General features: G+C 45.3%; 1 protein-coding gene across 1 annotated transcript in view; it reads right to left on the bottom strand.

The window, feature by feature from the left end:
- The window catches only part of MANBA (mannosidase beta), a 63,330-nt gene that overhangs the window by 8,581 nt on the left and 42,126 nt on the right, over positions 1 to 12,623 (bottom strand). The window contains exons 8-14 of the mRNA XM_077300762.1: positions 11,902 to 12,053; positions 11,379 to 11,496; positions 7,793 to 7,879; positions 4,618 to 4,785; positions 3,216 to 3,434; positions 1,341 to 1,505; positions 564 to 708 (exon numbers count right to left, since the gene is read on the bottom strand). Coding sequence (XP_077156877.1) covers positions 564 to 708; positions 1,341 to 1,505; positions 3,216 to 3,434; positions 4,618 to 4,785; positions 7,793 to 7,879; positions 11,379 to 11,496; positions 11,902 to 12,053 — 1,054 coding nt within the window. The remainder of the gene's footprint in view (positions 1 to 563; positions 709 to 1,340; positions 1,506 to 3,215; positions 3,435 to 4,617; positions 4,786 to 7,792; positions 7,880 to 11,378; positions 11,497 to 11,901; positions 12,054 to 12,623) is intronic.

The following is a 12,623-nucleotide window of genomic DNA, read 5'->3' as shown; positions in this document are numbered from 1 at the left end:
GACCCTGGGGAGGAAGACTCTGCTCAAACCAAAACAAACCACTACATCCTGCGGAAAAGGGAAGCCTAAATCTAAGACTGGATTAAAAGCTTCGTTTTGAATTCTCCCCTACCTTCCAAAACTTGTCTTATCAGAATGAGGTGCTGGCTGCAGGAGCTGTCGGGGCGGGGAATATCTCGGAAATACTCCTCCAGCAAACACGCCTCCGAGCAGGCGAGACCCAAAGCAACGGTGAGAATGTGCCCTTCGGCATCACCCCGCCCAGCTTTAGCACAGCCACTCAAAAGGGCTGTACTGCTCATTCCTGAGGTGCATTTTAGTAGCTTCATCATGCAAAGTAATGTAGAACAGGGGTAGTCAACCTGTGGTCCTCCAGACGTTCATGGACTACAATTCCCATGAGCCCCTGCCAGCTGGCAGGGGCTCATGGGAATTGTAGTCCATGAACGTCTGGAGGACCACAGGTTGACTACCCCTGATGTAGAACACACACACACACACACACACACACACACACACACAGAGCACAACTGCCAATTTGGCTTTGGCCCAACACAACTCACCAAGAGAAGCCCAGGAAGGGCCCTGCCAGATATCGTTGAGTTGCCAATACAGGGCCCCCATGGTCCGGCCCTCGCCACCGATTATCTCACTTTGGCTGCGGCGATAGAACTCGGTTTCCATCTTGATACACTGAGCCTGCGTGACCTAAGTCGGCAAAGGAGACACACACCCCACATCAAGTTCTAAAGTAATTCTGGAACTGCAAAAGATCGTGGGTCATTTTGACGTGGCCTACATATAAACAGATCACATGGCAAAATCCTTCCAGGGCTGAACCACTTCAGCCTGGAGGAGGGGGAACTTGTGCGAGTCAATGCTTAAAGGTAAAGGTATCCCCTGTGCAAGCACCGAGTCATGTCTAACCCTTGGGGTGACGCCCTCTAGCGTTTTCCTGGCAGACTCAATACGGGGTGGTTTGCCATTCCCTTCCCCAGTCATTACCGTTTACCCCCCCCCCCCAGCAGCAAGCTGGGTACTCATTTTACCGACCTCGGAAGGATGGGAGGCTGAGTCAACCTTGAGCCGGCTGCTGGGATTGAACTCCCAGCCTCATGAGCAAAGCTTTCAGACGGCTGCCTTACCACTCTGTGCCACAAGAGGCTCTTCGAGTCAATGCTTACATCTTTAAAAAATCCCCCTGTACATTCAACAGCCAGGGGGGAGTGGATTACGGTAGAATCCGGCTCTTTGACATCTAGTCTTTTATAAGCCAAGGGATTCTCTGCACCACACAAAGGCTATACAGTTTCACGTCTCGGGTTTGGCTAAATTCTTACCTGAGTGAGGTAGATGGTGTGTTTGAAGTTCTCGAGCAACTGGGTTCCCCGAGGCAGCTTAAAATGTAGCCCGGCCTGTTGAAGCATTTGGTCGTTACCCTTAGCATGGTGCTGCCGATGGAGGGAGAAGTTGCTGGTGTAAGACCAGTCCTCCTCAGACGACACCTGTTGGAAAATGGCCACCGCAAACAACTCAAGCAGAGTATACCCTCGTGAACATGGGGGTCGAAGTTCTTTGCTTTAAGCACCATTCCCCAACTCCTCCCTTCCCACATTTCCTCTTCTTAACATTTTGTCTTCAAACCCAGTTGGGGGTAGGTAAAACCCATAGAACCCACAGGAAGTCTGAAACAAGGATAACATGACCATCCGCCCTGCAAATGGTGGGACTGCCCCGGGTTCCCCCCAAATGCCCCGTGTCACGGGCAGTTGCCAAATTGTCCCGCACCATCCTCTGGGCCTGCGCCCATGCATTTCCCTGCGGCCACCCTTCCTTCCGGGTGTGGCGAGGGAGGCCCGTGGGGAGAAAGGGAAGGAGGGCAGGCTGGGCAAGAATCCTGCACGTGGGGTGGGAGGACGCACTATGCGCACAGCCTCCCATCACCGGGTGCAGCCGCCAAGGTCCTTGGACAAGATAGGAGGGAGGGAGGGAGGGAGGCTGCTACACTGCTGCCACACCACCGCCACACTGCCGCGGCGGCAGTGCATGCTGCCTTTCTGGTCACTTTTTCTGGGGGAAAGGCCTTGTGTGCACAGAAATGTTTGCATTTGTCACAATTACTTATCTATTGGAATGTTAATAGTTGAAATCCGGTGATTGAATACCACACAGGAAAAAGGTAGATTGGGTCCAGAGCAGAGTGGAGGGGCTGTTTTCCCTATTTGTTTACTGCTTTTTAAGTCTGCGCTGAACACCTTAATCAATAATTTTATTTTATTTTTTTAAATTAAGAAATCCAATTGTAATGTTGCAAGCTTGTTGGGACTGGGAACAAAGACAAAAATGATTTCCTTTTCAAAAGCAATTTCACATATCACAGCCTTCCTCAAACCCTTCTCTCTGAGATCTTCCAATGTACTTTTGGGGGAAGTACTCATGAAGATAGATTCAAATGAGTAACCGTGTTGGTCTGAAGTAGCACAACAAAATCAGAGTCCAGTAGCACCTTTAAGACCAACAAAGATTTATTCAAGGCGTGAGCTTTCAAGTGCGAGCACTCTGAGTTCTTGCATTTGAAAGCTCACACCTTGAATAAATCTTTGTTGGTCTTAAAAGGTGCTACTGGAATCTGATTTTGTTGTACTCATGAAGAATAATGTTGCAGCCGAAAACCCTTTGTCCCTGTGTGCATGCACTTACATGGGTGTGCATACTGGAATTAAAAGCATTGGTTGAATTGAGTAATTCTCTCTCTAGGAGGGAAGAGAGTAATTTAAGCTGACTAAACAATGGTCAAAGCAAGTGCAATTTCATGATGAGATGAGTCCTGCTTGGAAGTCGGGGATGACCATTTCTTGACTCTGGCCACCACAGAGCAATCAAGCTGATACTTTACCATAAAGCTGCACTTCCGGTTTCCATTTTACAACATCCGTGTTGAGGGCACTGACATCTCAGAAGTATAATCTGCCTTTGGAACTTGCCTCTTAGACAGACTTGCAAACTCTGGGCACATACAAATCTGCCAAGCATCCGAAGATACATCCGGGGGTCAGGAGTTTAATATGCAGTTCGGTTCTTAGCTCATGAGAAAGGAGAGCCAGGCAGAGATTGCATGTCAAAAGCCAAGAAGGGGAATTCACAGCCAGAGGTCACCGGTAGACATTAGACGCAGAGCATCTGCAAGTGAGGGAAAGGACCAGGCCTTTCCTTACCTTAGCCAGGGTGCTGAAGGAAGGCCAGGACTGAAAGCCGTACTCCGAGGCAAATCGAGCCCTGGGGTATGTGGTCCAGTCCCAGCAGTCGCTGAGGTAATTGTAGTAATGGGTATCTCCGTAATGAGTGTCGTAAGGGTTATGGGAGAGCCAGCCTTCCTTAACCGTCTTCCATCCATTGGTAGGGCTGGAGGGAATATAAGGACGGCTCTTGTCCTCCTGGATTTAATGAGAGGCAGTCCCATAAAAACGGTGATAAAGTCCTCCTATAAAAATCTTGCTAGAACAAGTGAAATCAAAAAGCCAGAGTTTCCAACCCCTGAGCTGCCGAGTCACTGCCTCTTTCTTCTACGCGCCCCACCATTTTTGCTTTGCTAACATGCAACAAAATGCCTGTTTCCTGGAGCCCCACGCTCAGCGGCGAAATAACGACTCTCTACATTTCAGCATGTGAAGGAAAGCGATCTGTTTGGGTGCAGTTTATCGGTCAGCCATTAAACGGTCCAAGCGATATGCTTGGGGGGGGAAGGGGAGAATACAGACTGTGAGACAGGTACAAGGAGGAAATATTATGCAAGGCCAAATTTATTTTCATTTAAAGAAGATACCTTTATCAGCATAGTAAAACTGATTCTGCGGAGGGACTATCAAGGTCTTTGCAAGCAGTGAGGTTTAGCATCACTGAAGCACGACCGTTTCCCATCTGTTATGCCGAGTGCTGGGAAAAAGCAATATCCTTGCAACAGGCTCTGCTGAGAGGACCTGTTACAAGGATAAAAAAAAACCTGGATGGGACATCCGCAAGGCAGCCTACTGTTGTTATGCAGACCAGCTCTTGCCTTGAAGCCCTATGGGGATGCCATAAGTCAGCTGCTCCTTGACAGCCCTTTCCAAAGTCTACTGCCAACACCAGTGCTTGTTCCAGATCCTGTCCCCCAGGAGCAGCATTTGGGCTGCAGCTGGACCGTTTATGCACTGGAGGTTTCCTGCTGGGCTGCAGGCTGGAGTTTTAGTTGTGGCAGGTTGCCCCACCTCTTCCTGCACTCACACAGGGGAGCATTTGGCCCGGGGTGCTTCATCTGCCCCTGATTTGTGCTCCTGCACGGGAGCAGGGGCAGTGAAGTTCCCAGTGCATAAACAGTCCTGGAGAAGTAAGAAGGCAGCAAGCCTCATGGGCAGCAAGCCTCTCACTTGTGGAAATTATCGGCACCATTTTGTGGCCTCAAGAACTGTCTGCTGCCTTCAAGGCTACATAGGCCAGGTCCAAGAAGCCACGGCCATTGATTTCCACAGCACAGCTGGCAGGGAACTAATCTAGCCTCTCCAGTTTGGTTGCAGTGGCTTGAAAGAAACATCTGGAGAACCAGCCCTGTCCACGGCCCCCCTGAAAGGCGACACTTACAGCAAGAACCACTTCTCGGATGTTCTTTACGTAGAGGGTCACATAATCTTTGGAATAGAGGCTCATTTCGGCTGGAGGAATGGAAAACCAGTTGCATGCAATCGCAGCTTCGTTTTCATTATTCCCGCTCCATAAAATGATAGACGGGTGAGATTTTAGCCTCTTTACCTGGGAGTAAACAAAACAACAAAAAGCAAAGAGCAGAGTTTCCAAATGCTCGCCTGTTAAAAAAATAAATAAACAATCCAGAGGAAGAAAGAATGTCAGCAGCTAATACTCATTTCTCGGGACACGATTTTTAACAATTATATGCGAAAAACAGGACTTCCAGTGACTTTTCAAGCTGTTTCCACCCTCCAAAGAATAAGAAACCTGCCCCTATGAAGTTACTTTCCAGTTCCTTCAATATGCAGGATTAATCGTTCCTGTACTGGCATGTCTTTTGAGTGCTGAGGCTACCGCTCACGAAAGCAAATAAATTGCATCGGCATTTTCCCTCTTGAAATTCTCACCAGGGGAGTGTAAACGTTCAACAAAAAAACAGCCAACTAAAACGACTGCACAGGAGGCTGGTAAGCAATCTTTTCCTTCTCCCCGAACAAGCAGAACTGTTGCTGGGGTAGCATTCTCATTCTCCTTGATGAGCTTTCTGTCGCCACAAAACTCCCAGAGAGAGCAGACCATTTCACGCATTATGAGGCTGCAGCTTCCCAAATACAGACCACCACCACCCAGAGGGTCTTCAGAAGCAGGCGATATTTGTATATTTTTAGATGAATAAGTAAAAATTATTAGGTTTAAAAACAACAACAACCCCATGACACATCAGTGGCTCTAATAATACTGTGCTTTCAACCTTCATAACTAGGAGCAGGGGGGAAGCCAGGAGGGGGAGCTCTCACTGCAGCTGCTGAAAAGAAAACTCCTACTCACTGGAGGCTTTGAGACAAGAGGAAGCTCAATGTTGTCCATGATAAGCCACACTTGAAAATAATTCAAGAATTTCATGTTACGCTTCCCAGAAACAAGCACAAAACTCCAACGTGGCTTACAGGAATTACTTCAGGAAACAAACCTCAAGCATGAGGCTACCTCACCAATACTACAAAGCTGTCATGCCAAGGATGTGGCCTATAAATCCCAGACTCCTCCCTGGCATACCCATCTATCCTTGTTCCTGCGCCAGGTCTGTGTTTGCTGGATGGATTTGCCCCAGTGTTGCTTCCAGAGTCAATGAGGCAGCAGAAGCAAGACAAAGGCCATCTTCCTTGCACCATCATGCTTTTCAAGCACCAGGCACTCTAGTGACCCTCCAGTAATAATAAAGGTTCCATTGGGGTGTATCCATCTTTAACTCAGCACACTCTAGAAAGGGAGGATGGAGCAAACTGGAAAGGGAGAGAGCAGCTGGCAAAGGAACTGACCACACTCCATGGACAATGAGGACTACATCAAGTAAAGCCAGCCACTTTTTATGTCCTCTGTTCTAACTTATTGAATGGGCTATGAGCCTGCATCCTGGAGCTGGATGTATGGCATATACTTGAACCAACAAGCAAAGATTTTAATTAATGGATAACCAATGGAAGCAAGTAACATAGAAAAAGGATCACATCAGGGATTTCCTTTATCCCCTTTATTAGTTATACTAGCAATAGAAATATATATATATTAGTTATAAAGAGTAAACAAGAATAGCATAAAGGGAATTTGATGAAGAGTTTAGGGTTGTCAGGCACCGCAGCTCTATTGGTGGGGGAAGGAGACACACTCTGGGAGCTCCCCCTGCACAAATCCAGAAGAACGTCCAGCATGCTCATGCTCTGGTTTTTGGAAAGCTTTGTGGTAAAAAATCAGCCTCAAACCAGAGAGTTTTGTCCAAAACTCATTTCAAGGTGATATCAGCATGTCAGGATGTTCTTTCTGGTTTCGGTTAGTGCTGGCAAAACTAAACTTTCTGTTCCCAAATGTTGCCCACATACATAGAATATTGAAGTAGTGGCAAAGACAGATAAATGAATATATATGGAATGGCAAAAAAAAACAAGAATCAGCTCCAAAATATTACAAGGTGGGAAAAAGGAGAATAAGCAGTTCCAACTATAAAATCATATTTCTAAGCAGTAGGTCTGGTCTGGATTGTGGACTGGATTAAAACTCAAAACAAAGAATATTAACAACAGAATCAGCAGAAATTGATTCAGGAGGCCTACCACACAATTATTTACAGATAAAGAAATTCACTAAAAAGATAATAACACAAGAAAAAGTCATGTAATCAGAGATGGAATTTTGAGAATATGGTTTACATGCCAGAAATTATTGAGCCCCTCAAACTCTTTGATTATGTCCCCAGTAGAGGCTCATTATGATAAGAACAGAAGAAATATGATTTTTCTAAACATATGGCATGATGATTAACACTCAAGGGAAAATCAAATTTTGGCAAGATATTAAAGATTATCAATTAGTCTCGATACTACAGGAGATCATGAGCACTGAGTTATAAATGTACAAATATTTGTTATAAATCTACAAGTACAATGATTTTAAATATAAAATGTTTACTTGGTTTTATTACAAATGCTCTTTTATTACAAATGTTATGTTATTAGCCATTCTGAGTCTTTGGGGAAGAGCGGCATAGAAATCATATAATATTTTAAATAAATGAGAGATGCGACTGAATTTGAGCAGCTGATTATAAAACAAAAAGAGCATTTACTATGATTAATATATAAGATTTTATTCTACTAGAAACAGAAGATGAAGAAGAGAAAAAAATGTATGATTAAGTGGATGCAAAGTCTTAAAAAACAGATATCTATGCAACAAAGGGAATGACTATGGGGAAAAGATATCTAATTTACAGTCAGGGAAAATTGGTATAAAACATTTTTCAGATGGTATCTAATTCCAAAGGACACAGAGAAAGCACATGAAAACCACATAGAACAATGCTGGAAATGTCAAGAGATAGATGGAACTTTCTTTCCTATGAGATGGTCTTGTCCAGATCTGCCCCCAAACTACTGTAAAGTAACCGTCAGTCTTTCTTTGTTTTTTCCTGTTTCATCCAGGAGTGCTTACCAAAGCACACGAGTGCATGACACACAAGCCAAGATGAAGTAAGTGTACATTCAGGTTTGTAATCTTGCTGGACTGAAACCCTTACCTGATGAGTAATTTCGGTTCTTACTGAGTCTAAGTAGCTCTGGTCAGCTGGGTAAAGGGCACAAGCAAACATAAAATCCTGCCAAATCTAAGAAGTTAAGAGACAAAAAGGACAAAAGTAAACCAATTGTCATTTTCTCCATGGACACATTCTCCAGCTACTAAAATACAATCTTTTCATTTAATGCTTCCCCCCTCTTACCAAAAACAGATTAAGATATTCTAAAGCTCCCATAAAGTATTAAAGTTAGGCCTGATTTAATGACAGTCTCTCAGTCCAGGCTGATTTCAAAGGGCTACCCAGAAGATTTGGAAGATGTGGAGTTTTTAGCCTCCAAGGAACAGACAGGCAGGTGAAAGAGCAGCCATGGGGCTTCCCTCTACCACAGCTGGAAGAGGAGGGTTTGTATAAGAGCTGTTGGGAAGGTTGGAGGGAAAGGGCTACTTTCTTAGGGCTGGGATCAAAAAGATTCCCACAGTGTCCTCCTAAGCAGCCTTACAATCTCCTAAGCCCATTCAGGGAGGGTGGTATATAAATGTGAATGAATGAATGAATGAATGAATGAATGAATGAATGAATGGACCAGCTTTTCCCAATTTTATTTTACTGTTGAGAAACTCCTGAAACATTTTTCAGGCTTCAAGAAACCCCAGAAGTGACATGATTGTGCAGAATATGGTTGAGAAGCATAGCTGTGTACATGGCCACCTAGGGTCCCTCCCCAACCCCTCCAGGCCCATCACTGCCCATGGGGGGGCAGTTTGACATCACCATATATGATATCAGCCAATAAATGTTTAATAAATTTTAAAAATGTATTAAAAAGTAGTGAACTCCCACTCCTTCAGGGAACCCTTCCAGGGCTGTTGTGAATCACCACCCTGGTTAAGAAAAGCTGCCATTGATCAATGTGCTTTGAAGGATGTTAAATCAAGTGGCATTGCCCAAAACATGGAAGCAAGATAGGACATATGTAGAATGCTTAGGACACTGACCACTCTTTCAAAAGGTAGGGAGGCAGGGACCTGTAGCCACTACATGGCAGGCAATGATTATTATGATGCAGCTCTTCTTAGGATGGGGGTAAGAGACAATCCGGCTGAATTTCAGCTTGTCTCAGACTTCCTAAAACCAAGCCCCTCGCCATCCCTTTCTTACACAGACCTCGCTGAGCTGCAGCTACGTTCTGTTTTAGGGCTGTTTCTGGAGGGGAAAAATATGAAGACTTCTTAGGATTTGGACAGGCTCCAAGGAGGGAGAGAAAAGACCTTGGGCTTAACCTGGACATACACTTAGCCCCAGTTCTACAGCTTCCTGCAGTTTGTAGTCCAGACCCCCTCTACCCACGGCTAGGCAGGAATTTTTATTCGGTGCTTCTGCTGCAGGTGTCCTCCTCCCAGCCACATTAATGCTGGCAAGCAACCTGCTGAAACAGGTACCTTCAGGGCTGAAATCCATCATGCTTGGTCTTGAGCCAGAATTGATTCTTTTTAAAGAATTATCCGACTTCTAAAAAGGGGAGACATAAGTGTCCACCTGGTTCTTTAACAGTACAAGCTTTCTCACTGGAAATGATACAGGACAGCTACAGTTAAGTACAGAGCACCGGTACGGCATAGGAGATAAAAGTATCAGGCTTCATTTAATACCCCACTCCGCCTGGAAGCTCACCTGGGGCCATTCCGCATACATGGGATAATGCACTTTCAATGTGCTTTCACAGCTGGATTTTCCTGTGCAGAACAGGAAAATCTACTTCAAAAGTGCATTGAAAGTGCGTTATCTATTGTGTGCACAATAGCCCATGTGATCTCAGGCCAGTCACCCAGCCTAGCCTACTTCATAGAGTTGTTATGAGAAACAAAATGGGAAGGAGAAACTATGGAGACTTCCAGAAGAAGGAGAAGATTAAAACATATATCATCTAAGTAACAATATCTGCTCTAAGATCCTAAAATTCTAAGAGCAGCTTCAGGTAAAGCCACCATGTAAAGGGGGCAGGGGACACAAGCATGTGTGCCTCGTATTTCTTGGCACATCTCTGTCATGCCAGAGAGATCTTCTGCATTGCCTGTGGCAGGGAGGTGCACAAATTGTCACAGAAAATTAAGGTGCCTGATCATGTTCACAAAAGAGGTAGATTTGGTTGAATGCAAAAAGGGTTATTTGCATGGGATCTGGGTGATAGAAGGTAGAATTCCCCACCCTGCCATTGAAATAGCTGACTAGCTTGGGTTAGTCAGTCTCTTGTGATGGTAAAGCAGAGAATGAAGGACCATGTCTCTGGGCTATGTGAAGAAACAGCGAGATCAAAATGCTCTTATAAGGCAGATGGAATCAGACACCAAAACATCTGAACATCAATGCAAGTCTACTCAAGGTGGCACTGCTTCCTTGAAACTTCCAACATTTGGAAGAGCTAGATTCAAGTCCAGGGGAAAACATAGAGACCATCAAGATTTTCAGGGTAGAAAATTTCAAGACGCAAAGCTCCTTTTGTGGGATCCTGAAAGTGTCTGTTCTAGAGCCACTCTTTAGATCTCATCAACTTCTTTGGATCCACCAAACGCCTGAGCTCCTGCCCTGCCACGTGTCGCCCATGTTGGCTACCTGTGGCTTATTTATTTTATTATTAATTTATTTTGAAATTTATATTCTGTCCTATCTTCAAAAACTCAGGGTGTATTGAAATGAGCTAAAAAAATACATATACAATTAGGCTTATAATATTAAAACACAAAATTAAATATTAAAATGGCCCATTATGCTTTGTCTCCCATGAGGGGAGGCCCATACAAAATAGCCCTCACAAGAGTTTTAGCTTGGTGGGGTCGGAAAGAGGGACCAATGGCTCTCAATGTTACTTTCCGCCTCAACCATAGGCCTGGTGGAACAGCTGTGTCTTTCAAGCCCTGAGGAACCGTCGAAGGTCCGACAGGGCCCTGATCTCATCTGGCAGAGCTTTCCACCAGGCCAGGGCCAGGGACGAAAAAGCCTCGGGACTGGTCAAGACCAAATTACTGTCCTTGGGACTGGAGATCCTGGACAAATGTTGCTTACTGGGGCTTCGTGTCCTTTGGGGCAGTGGTCCCCAACCTTTTTATCACCGGGGACCACTCAACGCCGGGGACCACTCAACGCCGGGGACCACTCACCAGGGACCACTCAACGCCTTTTACTGAGGCCCGGTGGGGGGGTAGTTTACTCCTCTACTCTCAACCACTGCCCTAGCGCTCACTGATCGCTATGGTAATGTTTAAACATCCCTTCAAAATAAGATACAGACATGCCACAACAATGAAGTGCGTTGTAAAGGGCTGGGGGGGGATGAAGTAAAGGGCTGGGGGGGGGAGAAGGCGTCCTTCGGGGCCCACCTCCAATTAGTCGAAGGACCACATGTGGTCCGCAGCCCACAGGTTGGGGATCGCTACTTTGGGGGACAGAATGGCTTAACAGATTGGACTTTCCAAACAGCTTGTTCTTAATGAGAAAATCCCCCAAAAAGTTCTAAAAATATATTAGCTGTTTCTCATTTATTTCTAAGTTTTAAATCTGACGTTTCTCGTGTCCTGGCGGTTTGGGTTACCATGATTCCCAGTTCATCACAGATGTCATAGAACTCATCCTGCTCATAGACACCTCCTCCCCAGACTCGAAGGATGTTCATGTTAGCATCAGCTGCAGACTGGAGCAGCAGTTTTAACCTGTGGAATGAGCACAGCCAAAATTCAGGAAGAAAGGCAGTGATAAGTGTGAAATGGCATCATCACACCCTTTGAGAGAAGGGCTTTTTTGGGGAAAAATTGCTTCATTTGCACCCCACTTGTCTCCCCATTGGGCACCGGCCTGCTCTACATAGCCCATGAAGAATCTTATCAAAAACCTCTCCATCTACAGAAAGTTAAAATCTCAAGCAAATGCAGCCTACCCCAAAGAGGGATTTGGGTTTTTAAAATTTTGAACAATTTTAGAATCCTGCAATAGAATCCTGCAGGAGAATGTTACCCACAAAATTGGATCCGTTCTGAGGATGTCTGAAACAGCATCAATAGGTAAAAGCAAATTCTGTACATCTGCAACATGTCTAAAGACTGTTCACCCAGACTCACATTTTGGAGGTCACTCTGTCTTGAAAAGAATCAGCCGGGACCCAGTTGGATCCCTTCATAAAGATGGGAAGTCCATTGATTCTGAAATAAAAACTTAAGCCAGGTGACCCGGGAATGGGCTCTTCTACGAGTTCTACAGTTCGAAAATAAACCTGTGAAGAGATTCCAGCATAGACAGGTTAATGGCAGCTGTGTAAGACAGGCAAGCAATCTTTACTCTTGAGGAACAAATTGGGGCATTCACAGCATCTCACAGCTTTTCGATGGGTTCTTTTATGTGTAAAGAAGAAGAAGACTTGGTTCTTATATGCCGCTTTTCTCTACCCGAAGGAGAGGTGAGGCTGAGAGAGCCCTGATACTACTGAAGAAGAAGAGTTGGTTCTTATATGCAGCTTTTCTCTACCCGAAGGAGTCTCAAAGCAGCTTACAGTCACCTTCCCTTTCCTCTCCCCACAACAGACACCCTGCAAGGGAGGTGAGGCTGAGAGAGCCCTGATACTACTGAAGAAGAAGAGTTGGTTCTTATATGCAGCTTTTCTCTACCCGAAGGAGTCTCAAAGCATCTTAAAGTCACCTTCCCTTTCCTCTCCCCACAACAGACACCCTGCAAGGGAGGTGAGGCTGAGAGAGCCCTGATACTACTGAAGAAGAAGAGTTGGTTCTTATATGCAGCTTTTCTCTACCCGAAGGAGTCTCAAAGCAGCTTACAGTCACCTTCCCTT

This window comes from Paroedura picta, chromosome 10, assembly GCF_049243985.1.
Source record: "Paroedura picta isolate Pp20150507F chromosome 10, Ppicta_v3.0, whole genome shotgun sequence".
NCBI lineage: Eukaryota > Metazoa > Chordata > Lepidosauria > Squamata > Gekkonidae > Paroedura > Paroedura picta.
Note: the sequence above shows the minus strand (reverse complement) of the source record. Positions and strands in the feature narration are given on the sequence as shown.